Source organism: Oncorhynchus gorbuscha, linkage group LG16 (assembly GCF_021184085.1).
Source record: "Oncorhynchus gorbuscha isolate QuinsamMale2020 ecotype Even-year linkage group LG16, OgorEven_v1.0, whole genome shotgun sequence".
Taxonomy (NCBI): Eukaryota; Metazoa; Chordata; class Actinopteri; order Salmoniformes; family Salmonidae; genus Oncorhynchus; species Oncorhynchus gorbuscha.
This window is the reverse complement of record NC_060188.1, coordinates 21640054-21667063: the sequence shown is the minus strand read 5'-3', so window position 1 is coordinate 21667063 and position 27010 is coordinate 21640054. Positions and strand designations below refer to the sequence as shown.

Here is a 27010-nt window from a genome sequence, read left to right as displayed (position 1 = left end):
TGGTCCGACCAATCTGATTCCACACTCCAAGACTGCTTCCATCACGTGGACTGGGATATGTTCCGTATTGCGTCAGACGACAACATTGACGAATACGCTGATTCGGTGTGCGAGTTCATTAGAACGTGCGTTGAAGATGTCGTTCCCATAGCAACGATTAAAACATTCCCAAACCAGAAACCGTGGATTGATGGCAGCATTCGCGTGAAACTGAAAGTGCGAACCACTGCTTTTAATCAGGGCAAGGTGACTGGAAACATGACCGAATACAAACAGTGTAAATATTCCCTCCGCAAGGCAATCAAACAAGCTAAGCGTCAGTATAGAGACAAAGTAGAATCTCAATTCAACGGCTCAGAAACAAGAGGTATGTGGCAGGGTCTACAGTCAATCACGGATTACAAAAAGAAAACCAGCACTGTCACGGACCAGGATGTCTTGCTCCCAGGCAGACTAAATAACTTTTTTGCCCGCTTTGAGGACAATACAGTGCCACTGACAATGCCCGCAACTAAAACATGCGGACTCTCCTTCACTGCAGCCGACGTGAGGAAAATATTTAAACGTGTCAACCCTCGCAAGGCTGCAGGCCCAGACGGCATCCCCAGCCGCACCCTCAGAGCATGCGCAGACCAGCTGGCTGGTGTGTTTACGGACATATTCAATCAATCCCTATCCCAGTCTGTTGTTCCCACATGCTTCAAGAGGGCCACCATTGTTTCTGTTCCCAAGAAAGCTAAGGTAACTGAGCTAAACGACTACCGCCCCGTAGCACTCACTTCCGTCATCATGAAGTGCTTTGAGAGACTAGTCAAGGACCATATCACCTCCACCCTACCTGACACCCTAGACCCACGCCAATTTGCTTACCGCCCAAATAGGTCCACAGATGATGCAATATCAACCACACTGCACACTGCCCTAACCCATCTGGACAAGAGGAATACCTATGTGAGAATGCTGTTCATCGACTACAGCTCGGCATTTAACACCATAGTGCCCTTCAAGCTCGTCATCAAGCTCGAGACCCTAGGTCTCGACCCCGCCCTATGCAACTGGGTACTGGACTTCCTGACGGCCACCCCCAGGTGGTGAGGGTAGGCAACAACATCTCCACCCCGCTGATCCTCAACACTGGGGCCCCACAAGGGTGCGTTCTGAGCCCTCTCCTGTACTCCCTGTTCACCCACGACTGCATGGCCACGCACGCCTCCAACTCAATCATTAAGTTTGCGGACGACACAACAGTGGTAGGCTTGATTACCAACAACGACGAGACAGCCTACAGGGAGGAGGTGAGGGCCCTCGGAGTGTGGTGTCAGGAAAATAACCTCACACTCAACGTCAACAAAACTAAGGAGATGATTGTGGACTTCAGGAAACAGTAGAGGGAACACCCCCCTATCCACATCGATGGAACAGTAGTGGAGAGGGTAGTAAGTTTTAAGTTCCTCTGCATACACATCACAGACAAACTGAATTGGTCCACCCACACAGACAGCATCGTGAAGAAGGCGCAGCAGCGCCTCTTCAACCTCAGGAGGCTGAAGAAATTTGGCTTGTCACCAAAAGCACTCACAAACTTCTACAGATGCACAATCGAGAGCATCCTGTCGGGCTGTATCACCGCCTGGTACGGCAACTGCTCCGCCCACAACCGCAAGGCTCTCCAGAGGGTAGTGAGGTCTGCACAACACATCACCGGGGGCAAACTACCTGCCCTCCAGGACACCTAAACCACCCGATGTCACAGGAAGGCCATAAAGATCATCAAGGACAGCAACCACCCGAGCCACTGCCTGTTCACCCCGCTATCATCCAGAAGGTGAGGTCAGTACAGGTGCATCAAAGCTGGGACCGAGAGACTGAAAAACAGCTTCTATCTCAAGGCCATCAGACTGTTAAACAGCCACCACTAACATTGAGTGGCTGCTGCCAACACACTGACTCAACTCCAGCCACTTTAATAATGGGAATTGATGGGAAATTATGTAAAATATATCACTAGCCACTTTAAACAATGCTACCTAATATAATGTTTATATACCCTACATTATTCATCTCATATGTATACGTATATACTGTACTCTATATCATCTACTGCATCCTTATGTAATACATGTATCACTAGCCACTTTAACTATGCCACTTTGTTTACATACTCATCTCATATGTATATACTGCACTCAATACCATCCACTGTATCTTGCCTATGCCGCTCTGTACCATCACTCATTCATATATCTTTATGTACATATTCTTTATCCCCTTACACTTGTGTCTATAAGGTAGTGGTTTTGGAATTGTTAGCTAGATTACTTGTTGGTTATTACTGCATTGTCGGAACGAGAAGCACAAGCATTTCGCTACACTCGCACTAACATCTGCTCACCATGTGTATGTGACAAATAAAATTTGATTTGGCTTATTAGTAGATTAAGTTTTCCAAGGCATATTTTATTGTATCTCTGCAACCAACTCTCTCCAGTATTAGAAAGTGAGACGTAACGCACCAATGCAATCCCCAGTGCACACCCACGTCCTCTCCACCCTGGAAGTTTTGGCCACTGGAACATTCCAACGGGAGACTGGCATTTCATTGGTCTGGCATTTCACAACCAACCATGAGCCGAATATTGCCTGCAGTCCTTCATGGCATTATTTCATTGACTCCACAATACATTGTTTCCGTACACTGCTGTGCAACAGGCCAGAGTGAAAAGGGATTTCCCAATGTCATTGGAACAATTGACTGCACCCACATCGCAATAAAAGCACCATCAGTGAACAAAATGAACTTTGTCAACAGAAAAGGTTTCCATTCTGTCAATGTGCAGGTCATCTGTGACACACATTTGGCTTTGTAGTGGCCAGGTGGGACACATGATTCAGTCATTGCGCAGAACAACAGTTCAGTTGCCCTTAACCTCCAGACGGGAGCTGTTGAGTATGGATGGCTTATTGGTAAGTGACTAGTGTTTTATTTGCCATGTTCGACCTCTAATGGGAAACTGAATGTTGTGTTCATAACTGCAGGAGACCGGGGCTACCCATTAAAAACCATGGCTGATGACTCCCCTCACAAACCAACAAGATGCAAGGTACAACCAAGGCCACGCACGCACAAGAACAGTGGCACGCACCATAGGCCTGTTGAAAGGGCGTTGGCTGTGCTTGTCTGGGACAGGAGGCATACTGCAATACCAGCCTAGCAAGGCTTGCCTTTGGAATGACATCTTCAAATGCCATTGTGTGAATGTAATACAATGTGCAAATTCCTTTTTAGGTTTGCTACATTGTCAAGGCTTGCAGTGTGCGCCACAACATTACATTCAAAAATGGCCTTCCACTGAATGATCCACCCAGATCCGATGAGCCCATGACTGACGGAGTGTTTCCCACCACCCATAGCTCTGGAACTGAAGACAAGAGTCAATATCATACAACGGTTTAAAGGTACCTGTTCTTCCAAATATTGTAACCAAATCGACAAGGAAAACACGTTTACATTGCGCCAGAATTTGTTTCACATGCTTCACACAATCAACAAGTTATTTCAATGATTGATTACTCTCTCAGGCCGTTTCATACATCCTCCAGCTGCTGTTGGAGTACAATAATTGATGTCTTGATCTCTTGTTGTTTCGGTACTGCGTCAGTCAAAACATGCCGCACAGCTGAAGTGCTCGCCAAAGCAGACACACTTCTTGTAGGCCTGGGGATGGCTGAGGGGGTCAGGCAAATCACCCACATCTGTGAAGATTTCATGTTTTGTTATATATTTGTCAAGAAAAAATATTTAGATGCGGTCCATGTTTGAATATAGTTGCGAAAATAAAGTTTGGCTTACCATCAATTGGTGTCTGCTATTCCTTCAGGGTCTGGGAGAGGGTCCTCAGTATCACCATCAAATGATGCCAGACACTGAGGTCTCTCCAATTATGCTGCCAATGCGCTGGTCCATTGTAGACAGTGAAGAGTCACTCTGCACTCCTCCTGTTGCACTTCTATCCCTTTTGTGGATCTTTTTTTTTTGCATACGTTTTCCAATCACACCATTTATTTTATTTGATTAACTGTTCTGCACTCAGAGGCAGAATTTACCACAGCTCTAACCTGCTCCCAAGCAATATTTTATCTTATTTGTCAAGCCATTGCTGAGGGCTCCAAAAAGTATGTCTTGTTTTGCTTCCACTTCGGTGATCAAAAGTTCTATTTCTATTTCAGCGAAAAAGTTTATTTTCTTTGATTTCTCCACGTTGGCGGAAAGAAATGAGTGACATTTCTTGCAGCATTAAAGGGAAGGTTTATGACCATAATTGGTCATTTGGGGCGGTTCTTTATGTAAATTAGACTTCAGGTGCACTAGCAGTGTTTTAGAACGTGTCTGATTTATCAAGGCAAAATACATACACGTGTGTGTAAATCAAGTGTACGAGCAATTGATAAATACAAACTTTGTTGTACTTGCGAACATTCTACATTTTCTTCGTACAATTAAGTTAGAAGCTTTTCTACGCAACATTGATAAATGAGGGCCCTGGCACTTTAAGCGGTACTTGATAAGCAAGCAGGGTGCAGTCCTTTATATGAACTTCCTGAATGTATCCAAATAGAGTACCACAGTATGAGTCACAATACCCATAAAAACCTAGCGGTCAAACACCGTTCTTTTTTAAATTTTTAGAAACACTTAAGATAAAGGCTGTGTTTTGTGTGGACTGCCATTTTGATAACCGTGTAAATCTCCATGGGACAAGGTGACTTTTATCACTAAATTAGCCTGTATTTAATCCCCCAAAATGAAATTCTAATTAACTACCTACCTGAGGTGACAGGTAGCCTAGTGGTTAGAGCGTTGAACTAGTAACTGAAAGGTTGTTCTGCCCTTGAGCAAGGCAGTTAACCCACTGTTCCTAAGCTGTCATTGAAAAAAGGAATTTGTTCTTACTGACTTGCCTAGTCAAATGAAACTGCTCATGTGGCTATTATAAAGAACTACAAATACCACGATGATCTGGACGAGACTGCCTAATTGAAGCAGTCTCTATCTAGATCATCTCTAGATTAACTACCATGTAGTAATGAATAAATTGGCAAAAATGTATTTTAAGTGGACAATTCTGTGAACTGTCCTGTGCAAGTTTTAAATTGATATAATACCTGTTAACAAAGGTGTCAGAGATGATGTGCAGGAGCTTGCAGGGATTTCTAGTCTTGCATGTCTACTTTTATTCTAATTCGTTTTTCGAATCTGAGAGTAAATAGACAAATATATTTATGTCACCTTCTCCGAGAGAGATTTAAATGGTTTATCAAAACGTCACGCCAGGGTAAGCCTACACAAAACACAGCTCCTATTTTAAGTGTTTCTAAAATCCCCTATGAAAAAAAATGAATGGTGGAAAAACAACTGGAACTGTTTCCCTGTTTGACCGCTAGGTTTTATGGGTATTTTTTATACTTCCAATGTGAGTCTCTATAGGCTTTAGCTAAGTGTGTTAACACAGTATTTAAATCTGTTATCCTCTACCTTTCCTGGCTGGCAAAGTAGCAGTGCTTGACTCACCAGAGCGGAGTACCAGCATTTCAAATGTTCTACTGCTTGAGCTCCTGTTACTTTTAGAAAATATTAGCTTAAAAGTATTGTGTAGCTTCTGGACCTAAATATAAACAGTACCGACACCCAACTTTGTACTTTGTGGTGAACGTAGTTTCCTAGTTGGCAAATCAATGGGGGTATCAACAATTTACAATATTCCATAGAGGTGAAAAGATAATATGAAACAAACAGCCAAGGCTATGGATGTATTATTAATTTAACTATCAATGTAAAAGTTGTTCAAAACCTTAATCGATACATTTATTAATGAAATGTGATCCCATATTCTCCATGCGTTTCACCTATACATCAACGTAATGGTAAAGCCCAAAATGCCCGGGTTTCCGCGCGAAAAGAGGGCCCGCGCGCCTGAACTGCTTATAGCATACAACAGATGCTACACACATTGTTGTTCAGAGAGCTCTGGTTTTAGCACATTGTTTTAACGATTATTTGTTGTTTTTTTAATCTAAACGAATTTTATATTTGAGTCTATCACGCTCACACTTGAAATGCCAGCCAATACCTCCTTGTTTCTGCCGGTGGATGTCAGGAAAAGGTAACGTTACAAGCTAGCTAGCGCAAATGTAATGTTGCAGTGCTGTCATGTTCGGCTAGCTAGCTTGCAGCACACTGCATTCAGTTCACCCTTTGTCCTGTCAAATAAGCACACATGCATGGCATGGGGTATTCTAATTCTCACCGCATCACACGATCCACCATTCCGCACAATACTGCGAATTAATGTTGCCATGCTGAAGCTGCTCAGCTAACTGGATTGCTAGCATCTTCCACACTGTTTACTACCTATGCCATGTCTAGCTATTTAACTGTACCAAAGATGCGTTGTGCTTTGGAATAGATTTGGCGCCAAATAATACATTTTGGCTCATGTCAGCTCTTTCTTCTCTGATTTCAATATTGGATACATGCATGTTTTTATTTCCTAGTTGGCTAACTAATGTTAACGTTCGCGTTATGCTCTAATTGTTAGCTTGCTAGCTATCATCGACTATTTGTGAAATGGTAGCAACTCAAAACGGCTAGCTATCTACTTTGTCTGTTTACAGCATAACATTACTCTAGCTGGCTTATTTTATTCGATGCTTGGTACAGTAGCTAGGATAGGAATTCAAATCTAAGTCAGGTTCACAATCAAGTGTCCAGCTAATTAGCTAGATATCGTTAACATTTAGCGTTAGCTACCTGCCAACCAGTTGTGCCATGTTGATATGTTGGTTTTGACTATGTTCATGTTTAGGTCATTGTAGCAAGTGGGTAACACTTTATTTCAAATATATATATATATATTTAAACAGGCTGGATGTGTTGGAAAAAGATGAAGATGGGATCTCAGATGAGGTGAGTGACCTGAACTACCAAGTTGGACATTTGGTTTCGGTTGCTAAAGACTTATTTACGTTTTCTATGTTATTTCATCGTTGACTAATGCCCAGAAAGCCGATCATGACTATACCTTTGTGAAGTTGTATTCGTCGTATGTACAAGATACACATGGTATACATCGATCAACGAAATGCTTACTTGCAGGTCGCTTGGCAATATGAAATAATACAAGAGAAAGTAAATGGCTCAAACTAGAATATACATTTTAGCATAAGTATAATACAAGAATGCAGATCTATAGTCTAATATTTACACCTGTTTTGGGGATTGCAGGGCAAGTGTTTACATTGCATGCCACACACAATAATGCACAATCGTGTGGATTTGTATTTATTTTTTCACCTTTTATTGAACCAGGTAGGCTAGTTGAGAACAAGTTCACATGTGCAATTGCGACCTGGCCAAGATAAAGCAAAGCAGTTTGACACATACCACAACAGTTTACACATGGAATAAACAAACATACAGTAGAAAAAGTCTATATACAGTATTTTTATTTTTATTTCACCTTTATTTAACCAGGTAGGCTAGCTGAGAACAAGTTCTCATTTGCAACTGCGACCTGGCCAAGATAAAGCATAGCAGTGTGAACAGACAACACAGAGTTACACATGGAGTAAATAATTAACAAGTCAATAACACAGTAGAAAAAGGGGAGTCTATATACAATGTGTGCAAAAGGCATGAGGAGGTAGGCGAATAATTACAATTTTGCAGATTAACACTGGAGTGAAAAATGATCAGATGGTCATGTACAGGTATTGGTGTTCAAAAGAGCAGAAAAGTAAATAAATAAAAACTGGGGATGAGGTAGGTGAAAATGGGTGGGCTATTTACCAATAGATTATGTACAGCTGCAGCGATCGGTTAGCTGCTCAGATAACTGATGTTTGAAGTTGGTGAGGGAGAGAAGTCTCCAACTTCAGCGATTTTTGCAATTCGTTCCAGTCACAGGCAGCAGAGTACTGGAACGAAAGGTGGCTGAATGAGGTGTTGGCTTTAGGGATGATCAGTGAGATACACCTGCTGGAGCGCGTACTACGGATGGGTGTTGCCATCGTGACCAGTGAACTGAGATAAGGCGGAGCTTTACCTTTCATGGCCTTGTAGATGACCTGGAGCCAGTGGGTCTGGCGACGATTGTAGCGAGGGCCAGCCGACTAGAGCATACAAGTTGCAATGGTGGGTAGTATAAGGTGCTTTAGTGACAAAATGGATGGCACTGTGATAAACTGCATCCAGTTTGCTAGTAGAGTATTGGAAGATATTTTGTAGATGACATCGCTGAAGTCGAGGATCGGTAGGATAGTCAGTTTTACTAGGGTAAGCTTGGCAGCGTGAGTGAAGGAGGCTTTGTTGCGGAATAGAAAGCCGACTCTTGATTTGATTTTCGATTGGAGATGTTTGATATGGGTCTGGAAGGAGAGTTTGCAGTCTAGCCAGACACCTAGGTACTTATAGGTGTCCACATATTCAAGGTCGGAACCATCCAGTGTGGTGATGCTAGTCGGGCATGCGGGTGCAGGCAGCGATCGGTTGAAAAGCATGCATTTGGTTTTACTAGCGTTTAAGAGCAGTTGGAGGCCACGGAAGGAGTGTTGTATGGCATTGAAGCTCGTTTGGAGGTTAGATAGCACAGTGTCCAATGACGGGCTGAAAGTATATAGAATGGTGTCGTTTGCGTAGAGGTGGATCAGGGAATCGCCCGCAGCAAGAGCAACATCATTGATATATACAGAGAAAAGAGTCTGCCCGAGAATTGAACCCTGTGGCACCCCCAGAGACTGCCAGAGGACCGGACAGCATGCCCTCCGATTTGACACACTGAACTCTGTCTGCAAAGTAATTGGTGAACCAGGCAAGGCAGTCATCTGAAAAACCGAGGCTACTGAGTCTGCAGATAAGAATCTGGTGATTGACAGAGTCGAAAGCCTTGGCAAGGTCGATGAAAACGGCTGCACAGTACTGTCTTTTATCGATGTCGTTTAGTACCTTGAGTGTGGCTGAGGTGCACCTGTGACCGGCTCGGAAACCAGATTGCATAGCGGAGAAGGTACGGTGGGATTCGAGATGGTCAGTGACCTGTTTGTTGACTTGGCTTTCGAAGACCTTAGATAGGCAGGGCAGGATGGATATAGGTCTGTAACAGTTTCGGTCCAGGGTGTCTCCCCCTTTGAAGAGGGGGATGACTGCAGCAGCTTTCCAATCATTGGGGATGTGGAAATGAGGTAGGATAAGGGAGGTAAGGCAATAAATAGGCCATGGGGATGAAGTAATTACAATATAGCAATTAAACACTGGAATGGTAGATGTGCAGAAAGAAAAAATATCACACACAACTGTGCAAGTAGAGATACTGGGGTGCAAGATAAATGTGAGGAGAGCTGCATAGTGTTCAACCTTCTGATGGCTTGTAGCTACAAGCTGTCTCTGAGCCTGTTGGTATCAGACCTCATGCTCCAATAGTCTTCCTCACAGTAAGTGAGTGAACTGCTTGTGGCTAAGCACTTAAAATAACTTAGATGGGTAGCACCTTCCAAAGCAGGTCTTAAACGAGTTTATTTAACTCATAGGACCTTGTCAAAGAAAAGGTGGAGTTGGTGCAGGACTTCCTGCATGTGGATGCCCAGGACCAGCTCAGCAGCCTGAAAGCCAAGATGAAGAGTTCAGAGATCTCAATGGTGAGTTGTGGCTGCATCCGGTCACTCTTAACGAATCCACTCACTCTGGCCCATCACTCACTCCACAGAAATAGTATCTTTGGGTTTGTCCAAAATGGCACTTTATTTCCTATATAGTGCAGTGCTTTTAACCAGGGCCTGCATGTTCCCCTCAGGATGGCTACCTCTCTAAGGTGAAGGCCCTATTGGGACGTGAGCTGTGTGTGGAGAATGGCTCACATGTGGATGTTGTGGAGCAGAACTGCAAGAATGGCAAAACAAATGGCTCTGCAGCAAATGGTGACTCTCACAAGGAAGAGGATGATGATGGAATCATGGACACCAAAGAGGCTAATGCCATGAAGTCCCCTTCTGCCCCCAAAGGCAAGGGAGGACGGAAGATCAAGTCAGACTCTGAGCCCAAGAGTGAGTAGGAGTGGCTGGGAACATCAATTTGAAATCTATACAGTATCCCTTACTTTTCTGTGATGTCTCTTGCTCTGAAAGATTGGTTCTGATGTCCATCTAATTGTTTGACCAAGCAACTTGTAAAACGCCAAACACATTTTTAGAAAACTGTACATTTTGGGAAATGACCAAGTGTTGAGGCACATGTATGCATGTACAATTGATTCCAAATCCTTAAATAATAACACATTGTTTCTTTGCTTATGTCCAGAATCTCCTGGTTCCAGGGTCACAAGAAACTCTGTCTCCGGGAAACAACCGACCATCTTATCAATGTTCTCCAAAGTGTGAGTAGGAACTCATCTGTTTTCCTTAACCTTTCAATGTCTTATGCATTCTGCTCATGAGTAAACTTTCCTCTTGCTCCCTTACAGTCAGAAGTGCAAGTCTGATGAGGTGAATGGAGAGGTTACAAATGGAAAAGTGGAAGAGCAGGAGAAAATAGAGCGGGACATGGAGGAAGAGGAGGTGATCTTATTGTTTGGCACCTGCCACTCAAACCTTGTGATTTACTCTTATTAATCAATGCCCCTGCTAATCAGTCCTTTCTGTTGTAGACACCGGAAGAGAAGCGTTTTAAAGTGGAGCCAGACAATAAGTGAGACCTTCCACCTTCTAACCCCCTCCCTTCAATTGGCCACACCCTTCCTCCAATTTGCATTGACTGTCACATCTCTTCTCAGGCCAGTTGCAGAGGACGCCACGAGTGAGAAAATGAAGCAAGTGGCTCCAGCTAAGGTGAGGCCTATTCCTGCACTCAGTTATAATTTTGGTGCAGAGTTGCCGTGTCACTGATTCTCATCTCCTGTTTCAGACTCCACCCCCTAAATGTCCAGACTGCAGGCAGTATCTGGATGACTCTGACCTCAAGTTATTTCAGGGAGATCCTGATAATGCGGTGAGAAACTCGAGTGTGACTACAGAAAATGTGATAAGGTGCCATTTTAATGTATCATTGGGGCCAACTGGATAATTGTTGAATGATGACTTGCACTAAATAGGCTTTTATAGAGTAAAACAATGTGGAGTTATTCTGGTAGAACAATCAATGAAACCATTACTTTTCTTGCTTATGTTTGTATATTTACAGCTGGATGAGCCAGAAATGTTAACAGACGAGCGCCTTTCTCTGTTTGACTCAAACGAAGACGGCTTTGAGAACTACGAAGAACTACCCCAGCACAAGATTACCAACTTCTGGTGAGTGGTCCCTTCGACAATGTATACCGCATCAGCCTTTTAGTGCATGTTTTTTGCTGTCACCTTGGTAAAAGTGAACTGTTCTTTGTTGCAGTGTTTATGACAAGCGTGGCCACCTGTGTCCATTTGACTCTGGGCTCATTGAGAAGAATGTTGAGCTGTACTTCAGCTGTGCAGTCAAGCCCATCTATGATGACAACCCCTGCATGGATGGTATGGCCCTGACCTTTTTCACACTAACTGTTTATATACTTGTTTTCCTTCAACCATTCTAAACCAACTGTCTTTACTAAACCATTTTATGTGAGGTATACTTGAGTGGTGTACATCTGGCTAACTACTGTACTGCTATTCTTCTAGGTGGGGTTCCTGCCAAAAAGCTTGGTCCCATCAATGCCTGGTGGATCACTGGTTTTGACGGAGGAGAGAAGGCCTTAATTGGGTTCACTACAGGTAATCTAATCAAGAGCTTCCTTTAGGTTTAAGTGGATTGAACGTTAAAAAATTAGCCTAATGCCTATACTCATGGGGTGTGTGTATATAGTGACTCTGATCTCTAACCCATGACGTCTTCTCTCTCCAGCCTTTGCTGACTACATCCTGATGGATCCTAGGGAAGAGTACGCCCCCATCTTCGCCGTGATGCAGGAGAAGATCTACATGAGCAAGATGGTGGTGGAGTTCCTGCAGAAGAACCCTGACGTCAGCTATGAGGACCTCCTCAACAAGATTGAGGTGAAATACTAATGTTTGGTGTAGACACTTGACCAGGGTTGTGTTCATTAGTGCAAAATTTTTCAAATTGATGTAACTAAAGTTCAATGGATAAATGCAGGTCGTTTTTTGTTTAATGAACATGGCCCAAATCTTCACACATTGCCGCATCAGCTTTAGCACTGACTTGACTCGCCAGCTCTCCTCTTTGCCCCTAAGACCACAGTGCCTCCTGCTGGGCTGAACTTCAACCGCTTCACAGAGGACACGCTGCTGCGCCACGCCCAGTTTGTGGTGGAGCAGGTGGAGAGCTACGACGAGGCCGGGGACTCTGACGAGCAGCCCATCATCGTCACCCCCTGCATGAGGGACCTGATCAAGCTGGCCGGGGTCACCCTGGGAAAGAGGTAATGATAGGACCTGGTATTGTCTGATGTTGCAACAGACTTGCCATTATAAGCACACCCCCCCCCTGTCCTTCCCCTTTAGTGCTGTCTGCTTCTCACTAGGCTGTGTGGCTGGAAGAGAATCATAACTCTTAGTGTGAAGTTAAAATGGCAGACTTGTCTGTCAGTAGCTGGATTGAAGATGCAATTCAGTCTTAATTTGGCTGTGGTTCATTTTATGTTGAAACCATAAAGCTAAAAGTCCAGCCACCAGAGCTGTGTATGTTCACATTCTGATTTGTGTTGTGGAACAATAAGGGGGTCATGTTTGTCTCCCTGCTGTCTGTTCCCTCTGATCCCTGGTGTTTAACAATCCTCTTGACATTCCCTAATGCAGCATGCTGTTGTACTGGTAGGTATTCTACAGCCCTTCGGTCTGAATATATCCTTGGCTTGTTTGGTGTGCATTGCAACAAATGTGTTGTCATAGTGCAATTTGGTGAACTGTATAGCTCATCCCAATTTGTTTGTCATTTTAAAAAATTGCTGCATGCCTACTAAAAGCATGGCTGCTTTGGCTGTCGCGCTTGAACACAGCATTACTACATTTTGTACTAACATATGTCAAAATAATTGATTGCATTGGGACATCACCCAACCACCTGCTTCTTTGCCTTCATAGGAGAGCTGCTAGAAGACAGGCCATCCGCCATCCCACCAAGATTGAGAGGGACAGCAAAGGAGGGCCCACTAGAGCGACTACCACCAAGCTGGTCTACAAGATCTTTGACACTTTCTTCTCTGACCAGATTGATCAGAATGAGAAGGATGGTGGAATCAAACGCCAGCGCTGTGGTGTCTGTGAGGTAACTTACTAAGTGCCAATCTGAATAAGGTTGAGCCAAGGCTGGGAGGAGCCTTATTTAATTGCACTTTGAATAAGTGCAAACCTTCTGCCACTCGCACTAGCTAAACCCTTATGCAACTAATTGGAACAGTCTTCTGTTCATAATTGAAGTATGTAGCACTTTAGAATTAATTTAACTAGGCAAGTCGGTTAACAAATTATTTACGACTGCCTACGAAAAGGCCGCCTGTGGGGATGGGAGCCTGGGATTAAAAATATAGGACACTACATAAAGAGACTTAACCTTTCTAGTGCAGGCGTTCCGATAGCGGAACCCCTCGACAAAATTCCAATAAAGGCAGCGCACGAAATTCAAAAATATTTTTTAGAAATATGTAACTTTCACACATTAACAAGTCCAATACAGCAAATGAAAGAAACATCTTGTTAATCTACCCATCGTGTCCGATTTAAAAAATAAATAAATACATTTTTAAAAGTTTGGCAGCGAAAGCACAACATATGATTGTTAGGTCATAGCCAAGTCTAAAAAAACAGCCATTTTTCCAGCCAAAGATGGTCATAAAAAGTAAATATATAGATAAAATATTCACTAACCTTTGCTCTTCATCAGATGACACTCATAGGACATCACGTTACACAATACATGTATGTTTTGTTCGATATTGTGCATATTTATATCCAAAAATCTGTTTACATTGGCGCGTTAAGTGCAGTAATGTTTTGTTTCTAAAACATCCGTTGATTTTGCAGAAATACTCATAATAAACATTGATAAAAGATACAAGTGTTATTCACATAATTAAAGAGACTTCTCCTTAACTGTTGGAGATAGGGGTCAGTATTTTCACTTTGGATGAATTGTGTTCCCATAGTGAACTGCATCAAAATCTGTCCTAAATTGCTAATATATGCTTATTACTATTGGATAGAAAACAAGTTTATAAAACTGTTTGAATTATGTCTGAGTATAACAGAACTCACAGGGCAGGCAATCTACAAAAAGGTGGGGTAACTTTGACGTCATCGCCCCCTCCCTTCCCAACAAGTTATGGATCTGGAAACACTTCCTACGTCTACCACTAGATGTCCTCATTCAGTTGAAAGTGTAATGGAGCATTTGCTCTAAACTTTGACCTAATGGGAGGGAAAATAGTAGGTGTCGCAAGAGAATGCCATTTTGTTGTGGTGCATTTCTGTGTGCTACGGCTGTTCCAATCAGCCCCAGATGAAAACGAATGATCCGGTTGGAATGTTATTGGATATATATGATTATAACATCCTGAAGATTGATTCTGCACTTTGTTTGACCAATTGTTTTTGACCTGGAATGTCTTTTGGAAGTTTTCATGCAAGTTATCCTGGACCAGAAGTCAGTTTTTGGGCATGTGAGCTGAAAGTGATAGTAAATGCTGCTACTTGGACACCAGTATTGGACATTATGGAACAAAACAATTTATTGTGGAACTAGGACTCCTTGCACTACATTCTGATGAAAGATCATCAAAGGTGAGGGAGTATTTGTTGTAATTTTGTATTTCTGTTGCCTCCAACATGGCGGAGAAATATTGTTACGTCTGAGCGCCGTCTCAGATGATTGCAATGTTAGGCTTTTTCCGTAACGTTTAAAATACATCTGACACAGCGTTTGCATTAAGAACCAGTGTATCTTTAATTATATGTAGAACATGTATTTTTAGTCAGTCTATGATGAGTATTTCTGTTATCTGACGTAGCTTTCTATAATTCCTCCGGATATTTTGGAGGAATTTCTGAACATGGCGTCAATGTAAACCGAGATTTATGGATATAAAATGCATATTATCAAACAAAACATAAATTGACTGTCATCTGATGAAGATTTAAGAGGTTAGTGATTTTATTTTTAATCCTGCTTTTGTAATCTACGTTTTTCTTTGGTTTGGTGGTGGTCTAACATAAATATATGTTGTGTTTTCACTGTAAAACATTTAAAAAATCTGACACGATGGGTAACGATGGGTAATTTCTAAATCCCTGCGCCACCGTTTCAGCTGAACGGGGGGGGGGTGGAGTTCCCTGAGGGGAACGCCTCGCCTCAAGTTAATGAAACCGCTGTGTCAGATTTTTTTTTTTTACTTTACGGAAAAAGTATAGTCTGAGAACGGTGCTCAGAACCAAACAGCCAGAGGAATATCTGCCATTTTGGATAACACTAAATATTCACTTACCTTTGCTCTTCATTAGAGGGCATTCCCAGGAATCCCAGTTTGACAAATTACTGATATAGTCCATAATTTGTTCAAATAGTCACTTGTTGGCATGTCCAGCACAGTAATCCATCTTTATGAGGAGCGAGCACTTCGTCCAGACAAACTCGGTTCCATTACAGACATTTAGAAACATGTCAAACGATGTATGGAATCAATCTTTAGGATGTATTTAACATAAAACATCAAGGTTCCAACCGGAGAATTCCTATGTCCTGAAGAAAAGCACTGGAACAAAAGGTAACTCTGTCAGGAGCGTGCGTCACGAGCCTGAGACACTGTGCCAGACCACTGACTCAAACGGGTCTCATGAGCCCCTCTAGTAGTAGAATCCTCTAACCAGTTTCTAAAGACTGTTGACATCTAGCGGAAGCCATAGGAAGTGCAACTTGACTCCATAGACACTTTATTCGGTAGGCCAATCTTTGAAAAACTACAAAAGGTTAACTTCTTACGGCCGAGATCCCTTTAATGGGATCTATATGACAACAGTGAGTGAAAGTGCAGGGCGCCAAATTCAAACACCAGAATTCTCATAATTAAAATTCCTCAACATACAAATATTTTACACCATTTAAGATGAACTTGTTAATCCCACCAGTGTCCGATTTCAAAAAGGTTTTACGACGAAAGCATACCATGCGATTGTTAGGGGAGCACCTCGTCACAGAAACAGCCATTTTTCCAGCCAAAGAGGAGTCTCAAAAAGCGGAAAGAGAAATTAATCACTAACCTTTGATCTTCATCAGATGACACTCATAGGTCTTCATGTTACACAATACATGTATGTTTTGTTCGATAAAGTTCGTATTTATATCCAAATATCTCAGTGTACATTGGCGAGTTATGTTCTGTAATGTTTTTCTTCCAAAACATCCAGTGATTGTGCAAAGAGCCACATCAATTTACAGAAATAATCATAATAAATATTGACAAGTGTTATGCATGGAACTTTAGATAAACTTCTCTTTCATGCAACCGCTTTGTCAGATTTCAAAAAAGCTTTACTGAAAAAGTACAACATGCAATAATTTGAGTACAGCGGTCAGAGACCAAAACAAGCCATACAGATACCCGCCATGTTGTGGAGTCAACAGAAGTCAGAAATTGCATTATAAATATTCACTTACCTTTGCTCTTCATCAGAATGCACTCCCAGGAATCCCTGTTCCACAAATGTTTTTTTGTTCGATAAAGTCCATAATTTGTCTAAATACCTCCCCGTTTTTTGTCCGCATTTAGTTTACAAATCCAAATTCACGACGCGCAGGCCAGACGACAAAGTCTAATTCCATTACAGTTCGTAGAAACATGTCAAACGATGTATAGAATCAATCTTTAGGATGTTAACATAAATCTTCAATGTTTCAACCGGAGAATTAGTTTGTCTTTAGAAAGGAAAAGGAAAACAGCTACCTCTCACGGACACGTGCCTGACCGAGCTCATGGCTTTTGCCAGACCTCTTACTCAATCAGCTCTTATTCTCTCCTCGTTCACAGTAGAAGCCTGAAACACAAGGTTCTAAAGACTGTTGGCATCTAGTGGAAGCCTTAAGAAGTGCAATATGACCCCATAGACACTATATTGGATAGGCAAAGACTTGAAAACCGACAAACTTGAGACTTCCCACTTCCTGGTTGGATTTTGTTCTTTGTTTTGCCTGCCATATGAGTTGTGTTATACTCAGACATCATTCAAACAGTTTTAGAAACTTCACAGTATTTTCTATCCAAATCTACCAATTATATGTTCCTTTGGGCAGTCTTTCATCTACATGTGGAAATACTGCCCCCTACCCAAGAGGGGTTAAGACAACACAGCATGGCAGCAACACATGGTACAAACATTATTGGGAACAGGTGTTGTATATGGAGGATGAGGGCTGCTGTCTATCTCAGATATGGGGGAGTGAGGCCTAGGAAGGTTTTGCAAGTAAGCATTCTTGCGACTGGTATACAGAGATGACCAGTAGAGTGCAGTGATGTGTCCTATCAAGAAACATTGGCAAATCTGATGGTAGAATGGTAAAGAACATCTAGCCGCTCAAGAAGCACCCTTACCTGCCGCTCTCTAAATTACATCTCCGTATTCTGGGTAGGATGGTCGTTTGGCAGCTGGGGTGAAAGGAGCGACTGATGGAGGAAACCAAGTCTAGATGTAACTTTAGGCTGCAGCTTTGGTATGAAATGCCCTAGTTTAAAACACATGATCTCATTATTCTGTCTCCAGGTTTGCCTAGTTCCAGACTGTGGCAAGTGTTCAGCCTGCAAGGACATGATCAAGTTCGGGGGTAGTGGTCGCAGCAAGCAGGCTTGTCAGAAGAGGAGGTAAGTTAGCTGGTCTTTAGTGCCCCTCTTCCCCCTTGGCAGGTACCATTTATCTAGGCAGCTATGGCTGTAACTGAACACTCGTACCATTTTTGTTCCAGAACACTTCCTTCCCATGAGCTCATTCTGGAAAAATGCTAGACAGTTCCGAGACTCTTAAAACTAACTCGAATCAATTTTTTTTATTTTATTTTTTTTAACTGCCACCAAGTGTGAACTGGGCCATGGGGTGGAACTGGAAATGGGGCTATGCTAGCCAGCTGATGAACCTCTTCAGAGTCCTTTATTTCAAATTGGGGGCTTGAACTCATTGATAAGGGAGCAAATCACATTAGTGAATGTAATTTCCCCACCAGATGCCCCAACCTGGCAGTAAAGGAGGCTGAGGATGATGAGAACATAGAGGAGGAAGAGTTGTTGCCTGTAAAGGCCCCTTCAAAGAAGGTGTCCAAGGCCAAGACTAAGAAGCAGAGCAATGGCAAGCTGACCTGGGTTGGAGACTCTATCAAAGTATGTACTCCTTAGTGTTGATGTTCTTAACCTCAAACTGATCAAAATATCCCTTGGTACACCAGACTTTTTAATTTAAAAAATGTGTATGTAATTTCACTGACTTGCTGCAATGCAAACAGCTATTGGGATAAAGGTTCTCTCCTCTCCCTCCTGTGTTCAGACTGAGGGGAAGAAGCAGTACTACATGAAGGTGCGTATGGACAACGAGGTGCTGGAGGTGGGAGACTGTGTTTCTGTCAGCTCTGATGATCCATCAATCCTGCTCTACCTGGCCAGGTAGGTCCTATAACAGTTTAAGAATCTTGACTTCGCCTTTTCTCTTGGTTTCTGTCTGGGTCAGGTGTTTACTGTCTTGGGTCTCCAGGATCACATCCCTGTGGGAGGACAACAATGGGAAGTGGTTTCATGCCCACTGGTTTTGCCGTGGTACAGATACTGTACTGGGGGAGTCCTCTGACCCTCTGGAGTTGTTCCTGGTCGAGGACTGTGAAGACATGCAGCTGAGCTATGTAGAGGGCAAGGTCAACGTCATGTACAAGGCCCCTTCAGACAATTGGTTTATGGAGGTAAGAATTCATTGGCTTTATCGCTCTTTAAGCGGAGTCGCTAGCCTGGTCCCAGATCTGTGTGCACGGTCTTTTCAACTCCTACAGTCATTGCCATGCCAATTGTCTATACAGTTACTACTCAATGCACCTCATCACTGATGTATTTCGTACCACTGTGTTTTCAGGGTGGCATGGTAGAGGACATCAAGGTGATTGACGATGACAATGGGAAGAATTTCTTCTACCAGCTGTGGTACGAAGGAGACTGTGCCCGCTTTGAGACCCCGCCCACCTTCACACCGCAAGAGGACTGCAAGTTCAAGTGAGTCATAATTGACATTTGACAGCCCTATCCGTGCTATAAGTACTTACATTTGGAGCTCTGAAAATCTAGTACTGGAATACCTTGAAAAGCGAACATTTCCTCGGTGTGGTTCTTGAAAAGTCATTTTGAAATGTGTTTTAGCCAAGGTTTTTTAATCTCCTGCTCCAACAATTTCATTTCTGATCAGTTTGATGTAGACTTTCATTTCTTTCCTACAGTTTCAATTGACTGGTGTTGCGGTAAAACCATGTACGGTTATTATGACATCAAATGTCGTCTCGAACGTGGCTTGCCATACAAAGGGACATTTTGGCTGTTTTTTGTTTGAGAAACATGATACAATACCCTACATCTCAAATGGCAAAATGTTGAATTCCAATGCATAGTGCCTTTGGAAAGGCTTGTCAAGTGGTAATGCTGTTTTTCTTCTATACTGCAATTCAATACAAATTGAGGTCTTCAAATTACAATTCAGTGCTTGAAAGTCGTTGAATTTTACTTAGCAATGTCTATGAACCTTAAGTGTTTGACATTTTGATAGGAGGATTAGTAAGTTGGTCTTGGGTTACCGTGTCCCCTGTGTTTCAGCTTCTGTGCCAGCTGTAGTAGGGCTGAGGAGAGGGAAGAGAAGGAGACTCCTCGGGTGTTTGAACCCATAAAGGATGAGGACCACGACTCCAAGGCCTTATATGCTCTGGCCTGCCTGAAGGGAGAGCAGTTCAGGGTGGGAGACAACTGCTACCTACCGCCCGACGCATACAACTTCAGGTGAGTGGAACATCCAGGAATACTGACACTTATACATGACATTGTTGAATACTTGTTTCTGATTGGTAAGCTAGGTTTGGTTTGTTAAACTAGCAAGTCTAGTTGCCTTGGTGACCAAAACAATGTACCATTAGTGATCTTGTGAACTTGCTATCTACTTCAGTGGATGTTAAACATTTCTAGTGGCAAATGTGTTCAATTATAGCCTTGGTATAAAAGGCATCAACTCTGGACTCTAAGCATTCTCTGGACAATAATGCAACTCCATGGCATTTTAGTTAAGCTCTGCTAGCACTTTGTGGAACACCTTCCACATTCATGATTTTCATAGGATGCAAAGCCCCTCGTTGATTCTCTTGCATCAGTGGTATTCAAAGTTTGTGTCGTGGGGTAATTGCAGTGGGGTCGCAACAACACAAATTAAGAGTACAGGTTATTGTATGGGACAGTAGACAAATGTTTTTAAGAACTGTTAACATCTCTGGGATATGTGAGACGCTAGCGTCCCACCTGGCCAAAACCCAGTGAAAATACAGAGCACCAAATTCAAATAAGTTACTATAAAAATCTAACTTTCATGAAATCGCACATGTAAGATACCAAATTAAAGCTACACCTGTTGTGAATCCAGCCAACATGTCAGATTTCAAAAGGACTTTTCGGCGAAAGCAAACGCTGCTATTATCTGAGGATAGCACCTCCGTAAACAAAGAAGCCTATTTCAACCCTGCAGGTGCGACACAACGCAGAAATAAAAATATAATTCATGCCTTACCTTTGACGAGCTTCTTTTGTCGGCACTCCAATATGTCCCATTAACTCTTGGAACTACCCATCCCGGATCCAGGAGAATTGTCATCAACTACACTAATTAGTATAGCGCAACGGTCAAAAAATATTACTAGAAAATATTCATGAAATCACAAGTGAAATAGTGACACAGCTTAGCCTTTTGTTAATCACCCTGTCATCTCAGATTTTGAAATGATGCTTTACAGCCAAAGCAAGACAAGCGTTTGTAAGTTTATTGATAGCATAGCATTATGTCCAGCTAGCAGCAGGAAACTTGGTCACAAATCAGAAAAGCTATCAAATGAACCGTTAACCTTTGATCTTCAGATGTTTTCACTGACGAGACTCCCAGTTAGACAGCAAATGTTCCATAAAAATAATCTTTATACCCAAAATACCTCAGTTTGTTTGTCACATTATGTTGAGAAATCCACCGGAAATAGAGGTCACGACATCGCCGAAAAACATTCCAAATAATATCGACAGAAACATGGCAAATGGTTTTTATAATCAATCGTCAAGGTGTTTTTCAAATATCTATTCGATAATATATCAACCGTGACAATTGGCTTTTCAGTAGGAGCGAGAGGAAAAATGACTACCTCGGTCTTTTACGCAAAAATCACTGAGCCCTCAGCTGGCCATTTACGCAATGTAGTCGTTTACGCTCATTCTTCAACATAAAGGAGTGAAACTACGTCAAAATGCTGTAGACACCATAGGGAATACGTAGAAAAAGGAATCTGGTTGATATCCCTTTCAATGGCCAATAGGGGTGCATAGGAACACAATGGTTTCAAAATAAGAGGCACTTCCTGATTGGATTTTCCAATATCAGTTCTGTTATACTCAGACAATACTTTGACAGTTTTGGAAACTTTTGTGTTTTCTATCCTAAGCTGTCAATTATATGCATATTCTAGCATTTGGTCCTGAGAAATAGGCAGTTTACTTTACAAAAATAAAAATAGTGCCCCCTAGTTTCAGGAGTTAACATAATCCAGTCTTCAATTTGATCGCTTATTTATCTGTCTGCAATACAGGAGGAAAATAAACTGTAGCTAGCTTTCTGGTCACCCGCCTCTATCTAACAGTACACTTGAAGTGACCCTCGTTCTGAACAGGGCTACTTCATTACACAAAGGAATAACCTCAACCAATTTCTGAAGACACTGACATCCAGTGGAAGCATTAGGAACTGCAAGAAGGTCCCTTAGAAATCTGGATTCCCAATGGAAAACTCATTGAAAAGAGTGACCTCAAAAAACAAAACAAAAGATCTGAAGGGGTTTGCCTGCTAAATAAGTTCTGTTATACTCAGACATGATTCAAACCGTTTTAGAAACTTCAGTGTTTTCTATCCAAATCTACTAATAATAATATGCATATCTTATCTTCTGGGGATAAGTAACAGGCAGTTGAATTTGGGCATGCATTTCATCTGGATGTGAAAATACTGCCCCCTGTCACCAAGAAGTTAAGGGATAAATCTAATGAATTGAAGATAATTTGATGTAAATCTAATTGTATTGATTTGGGAGGGGTGGGTCCCAAGAGATTCTGGTGCAAAAATGGGGTCCCTGCTGAACGTTTCAGTACCACTGCCTTACATAGGAATGGTCTCCATTGGGGACAACTAGGCAAATCCTAGTGTTGGCAAATTCAATGTCCCCTTACATTAACATTATTTTCTTGTGTGCTCAGTGTGAAGGCAGCCAGTCCAGTGAAGCGTCCTCACAGGAAGGAGGACGTGGATGAGGAGTTGTACCCAGAGTACTACAGGAAGCATTCCGACTACATCAAGGGCTCCAACCTGGATGCCCCTGAGCCCTTCAGAGTGGGACGCATCAAGGAGATCTTCTGCCACAGACGCAGCAACGGGAAGGCTGACGTGTCTGAAGTCAAACTGCGCTTGTACAAGTTCTACAGGTGAGCACCCAAGTCTAATGTCATGGTAGAACTACAAAGAAAGACCCCTTGGATCCATGTCAAATTTAGTGACTTTTGTACAATGAGAATTTTGGCCTAAAATGAATCCCTTCACTGTAAGGGATGTGAACTGGTGCAAATATGTGCATGTCTGTATTTTGGTTTTTACTGTACTCTTAATGTTCACCCTCTGTCAGGCCTGAGAACACTCACAAGGGGGCGAAGGCAGGTTACCACACAGACATCAACCAGCTGTACTGGAGTGACGAGGAAGTGACAGTCAACATGTCAGAGGTGTTGGGCCGGTGTCGTGTGGAGTACGGAGAGGACCTGAATGAGACAGTTCAGGACTTCTCCTCAGGTGGACCTGACCGATTCTACTTCCTTGAGGTGAGGCTGGACTAGATGAGAAACAATTGAGCGACTTTAACTTCACATATTATTCTTGCATGCTAAGTAGCTGAAATGCAATGAATCAATGAAGTTTGCTCAAGATGGTAATATCGGTCTCCTTCTAACTCAAAGGCTTATAATGCCAAGTCCAAGAGCTTTGAGGACCCACCCAACCATGCCCGCTCTGCTGTGAACAAGGGCAAGGGGAAAGGGAAGGGCAAAGGTAACTACTCTCCTCTGTGGGACTTATTGCCAGTAACATAGTTATCTCCTTTTAAAATGTCCTCATGCCTATTATAGGTTAAGGCTTGTCATGAGGCTTCTCCGACTACTGTTGTAACTGTGGCTCCAAACCCCCTGCCCTCCAGGTAAAGGGAAGTCGTCTTCTGCTCAGGGGCCTCCAGACCAGGAGCCTCAGGACCCCAAGGTACCCAAGCTGCGTACCCTGGATGTGTTCTCTGGCTGCGGTGGGCTCTCTGAAGGCTTCCACCAAGCTGGTTAGTAGTTTCTTCACTTCAACAGCTTGGGAAATGTCTAAGTTGTGGGTGACCGAGGGAACTTATTTTAATATACAGGGAGAATTTCTTACAAGAGTGAAGTTAAGTGTTTGTCAGGCCACATAGTGACTGCAATTTGTTGCTCCTACCTGTCAGGTATCGCTGAGACTCTGTGGGCCATCGAGATGTGGGACCCAGCAGCCCAGGCCTTCAGACTGAACAACCCGGGCACCACAGTGTTTACAGAGGACTGCAATGTGCTGCTAAAGCTGGTGATGTCTGGAGAGAAGACCAACTCCCTGGGCCAGCGGCTGCCCCAGAAGGGAGACGTGGAGATGCTGTGTGGAGGCCCTCCCTGTCAAGGCTTCAGCGGCATGAACCGCTTCAACTCCAGAACCTACTCCAAATTCAAAAACTCTCTGGTGGTGTCTTATCTCAGGTCAGTTAAACCTATGTAGGAGTATATTATTGATCTGTCCAAGTACAGAAGCTCCAGTCTTAAGTGGTTGCTGTGTAGTTGTATACTTTTCCCCTAATGTGTATTCTCCTATAGTTACTGCGACTACTACAGACCCAAGTTCTTCCTGCTTGAGAACGTGAGGAACTTTGTCTCCTTCAAAAGCTCCATGGTCCTGAAACTGACTCTGCGCTGTCTTGTCCGCATGGGCTATCAGTGCACATTCGGAGTCCTTCAGGTGAGTTATTATATATGCCATTTAGCAGACGCTTTTATCCAAAGCGACTTAGTCATGTGTGCATACATTCTACGTATGGGTGGTCCCGGGGCGCGAACCCACTACCCTGGCGTTACAAGCGCCATGCTCTACCAACTGAGCTACAGAAGGACCATTATTAGTTAACTTAAGCTGGCATGTTTCTTTCTGATTTATGAATTCAATAGTCTGCAGTATTATGCAATTTTAGTTATGGTGCTACATGTTGTGAAAGTCATCCATGGGATATGCTTAAGCCTGACCTCTGCTGTCCACTTCCCAGGCTGGGCAGTACGGCGTGGCTCAGACGCGGCGCAGGGCCATCATCCTGGCGGCCGCGCCTGGGGAGAAGCTTCCTCGCTACCCAGAGCCCCTGCATGTGTTTGCTCCCCGGGCATGCTCTCTCAACGTGGTGGTGGACGATAAGAAATATTTCAGCAACGTCACACGGTAACCAGCCAATGTAAACGCGTGTTGTGTTGCTTGTGATGTGAAAGATGAGGGTTGTCTAGTTTCTGATTGTTCCTTCCTGTTTCAGAGGTAATGGCGGTGTGTACAGGACCATCACAGTCAGGGACACCATGTCTGACCTGCCAGAGATCCGCAACGGAGCGTCTGCTCTGGAGATTTCCTACAACGGAGAGCCCCAGTCCTGGTTCCAGAGGCAGATCAGAGGCACACAGTACCAGCCCATCCTCAAAGACCACATCTGCAAGGTACAGTTGCTGCCTCATAGTTACAATCACCTGGTGGCTCAGCATTAACTTGTTAGAGCAGCCAAAGGTGTGGCTCGGTTTTCTCTTGGATAATTTAGTCAGCTATTAGACTTCAGTGCAGCTTAGTGAAAAGTTTTGGTTTTTACGGCAGCAGAGAGCACCACACATGGAGAGCAAATTTGTAGTGCCTCTAATGCTTGCGGTGTTGGTTAAATTCATGGCGTGTGGTGACTGTCTACATGAGTGTATCAAAACAGGAATGGATCATCTCGGAAGTAGAACTAGGAGTGAAAATCGTTTCTTCAATGGAATTATGCAATGCCCCATATGCACTGAACTGTCACAAGGATGGATGGCTTCCCCTTAAACAAAGTCCCTCTTTTGTTCCCAGGACTTGAGTGCCCTTGTTGCTGCCCGTATGAGGCACATCCCCCTGGCGCCTGGCTCTGACTGGAGGGACCTGCCCAACATTGAGGTCCGGCTGAGAGATGGGACCTCATCCAAGAAGCTCCGCTACACCCACCCTGACAAGAAGAATGGTCGCAGCAGCTCTGGAGCATTGAGGGGTGTTTGTACTTGTTCAGGAGGTACTACATTTCATGGATATTTAGGCCATACAAATGTTATGAAATGCTTAATGGATTTAAAAATATATATATTTTGTTTTAAATCAATCAGTTTAGCCTCTTGGCTAAAACATTGGGTGCTTGGAGTGTTCATGACTCTGACAAATAGTCTTAACATGTTCATTTTTATGGCACTTTATTTAGGTCAATGGCAAATCCAAGGGGTTGTTGTAATGCTGTCTGTAGATATGTTCTTATTGCCATCCTGTCCTCTAGGGGTGCCCTGTGACCCTGCTGACAGGCAGTTCAACACACTGATCCCCTGGTGTTTGCCCCACACGGGGAACCGCCACAACCATTGGGCTGGCCTCTACGGCAGGCTGGAGTGGGACGGCTTCTTCAGCACCACGGTTACCAACCCTGAGCCCATGGGCAAGCAGGTAAAATCTAATACTGTACCAGTTCTATTGGAATTGATGAATGGCTAGGACCATTTCACCTCGGGACACAGCCATGTAATATGTAGTGGTTGTAAATACTAGTCTATAGAAATGTATTGGGGTCCCTTCCTCAGAGCTGTAATGTTGGATGCTTTGGGTACTAAATGTCCTGTCATGTGTCAGGGTCGTGTCCTGCATCCAGAGCAGCACAGAGTGGTCAGTGTGAGGGAGTGTGCACGCTCTCAGGGCTTCCCTGATACCTACCGCTTCTTCGGAAACGTTCTGGACAAACACAGACAGGTACTGGACTTGGTCTCTCTGTTCTCCATCTGGAATTCAATCCCCCCCAGAAAATGCCTTAGTGACACTGTCTCCCCCCCCCCCCCAAATCAGGTTGGCAACGCTGTTCCTCCACCACTCTCCAGAGCCATTGGACTAGAGATCAAGAAGTGTGTCCTAGAGCGGATCAAGGAGCATGACGATACAAAAGAGAATGAGAAAGGTTAGGCCTACTCAAAGTGCATTCTATTAGCTACTGCTGCTCATTTGGGCAAATTACTGATAGTGGCTTTAATGTGGATGGGAAGCATGTCATCTGTATCCATACGATGTCATTTTCTTCCCTCAGAGAACCTCAAGCAGGAGAAGATGGTGTCTGACTAGTGCCCAGCCCTATTCAAATTCCCTGAAGCCCACCATATTTTTTAAATGAGCTGGCCAGTCTGCAGTACCATTCCATGTTTATGATTTTCTAAATGTGATTTTAACTGTATTTGCAAATATCTGCTTGGAACATGAATCGTATGTAATTTTTATATGTTGTAATATTTCAAATGAAGCTCTTATTAAATGGTGTCATCTTGGCCTTCAGTACATCAATTTGTCAGATTTTTCAAAACGACAGTAACTAGTGGCGCTTATGTTGAAT

The 27010-nt window shown here is 43.2% G+C and overlaps 1 protein-coding gene and 2 long non-coding RNA genes across 4 annotated transcripts; 2 read left to right on the top strand and 1 right to left on the bottom strand.

Annotated features, from left to right (window-relative positions):
* Window positions 1–2456: 2456 nt before the first annotated feature.
* On the bottom strand, window positions 2457–5668 carry LOC124000708. Its single transcript, XR_006832652.1, has 3 exons — window positions 3851–5668; window positions 3572–3753; window positions 2457–3419 (listed from the first exon to the last, which is right to left on the bottom strand). It is a non-coding gene; the product is annotated as an uncharacterized LOC124000708 (long non-coding RNA).
* LOC124000709 lies at window positions 2854–3463 on the top strand. The gene is made up of 3 exons (XR_006832653.1): window positions 2854–2964; window positions 3037–3101; window positions 3287–3463. It is a non-coding gene; the product is annotated as an uncharacterized LOC124000709 (long non-coding RNA).
* Window positions 5669–5954: 286 nt separating the features above from the next.
* On the top strand, window positions 5955–26952 carry LOC123999168 (DNA (cytosine-5)-methyltransferase 1-like). Of its 2 annotated transcripts, XM_046304659.1 has the most exons (35): window positions 5955–6161; window positions 6922–6964; window positions 9583–9690; window positions 9846–10095; window positions 10349–10424; window positions 10512–10605; window positions 10695–10735; window positions 10821–10875; window positions 10952–11035; window positions 11228–11337; window positions 11432–11550; window positions 11698–11790; window positions 11921–12072; window positions 12271–12458; window positions 12835–12849; window positions 13120–13303; window positions 17785–17882; window positions 18239–18392; window positions 18556–18671; window positions 18760–18961; window positions 19129–19265; window positions 19857–20036; window positions 22533–22757; window positions 22955–23147; window positions 23283–23373; window positions 23519–23647; window positions 23804–24086; window positions 24201–24342; window positions 24644–24810; window positions 24899–25076; window positions 25468–25663; window positions 25919–26082; window positions 26266–26382; window positions 26476–26584; window positions 26711–26952. In XM_046304659.1, the coding sequence occupies exons 1-35, from the start codon at window positions 6115–6117 to the stop codon at window positions 26743–26745; spliced, it is 4575 nt and encodes a 1524-aa protein (XP_046160615.1). In that variant the 5' UTR covers window positions 5955–6114; the 3' UTR covers window positions 26746–26952. The 2 variants fall into 2 exon arrangements, with proteins under 2 accessions (XP_046160615.1, XP_046160616.1); XM_046304660.1 differs by lacking the exon at window positions 12835–12849.
* Window positions 26953–27010: the final 58 nt, after the last annotated feature.

Excerpts from the sequence above, each read along its gene's own strand:
- LOC123999168 (XM_046304659.1), top strand. The coding sequence starts at position 6,115 with ATGCCAGCCAATACCTCCTTGTTTCTGCCGGTGGATGTCAGGAAAAG. Across the intron at positions 18,672-18,759 it reads ATCCTGCTCTACCTGGCCAG|GATCACATCCCTGTGGGAGG; the intron begins GTAGGTCCTATA and ends TTGGGTCTCCAG. Across the intron at positions 25,664-25,918 it reads TGTTTGTACTTGTTCAGGAG|GGGTGCCCTGTGACCCTGCT; the intron begins GTACTACATTTC and ends CCTGTCCTCTAG.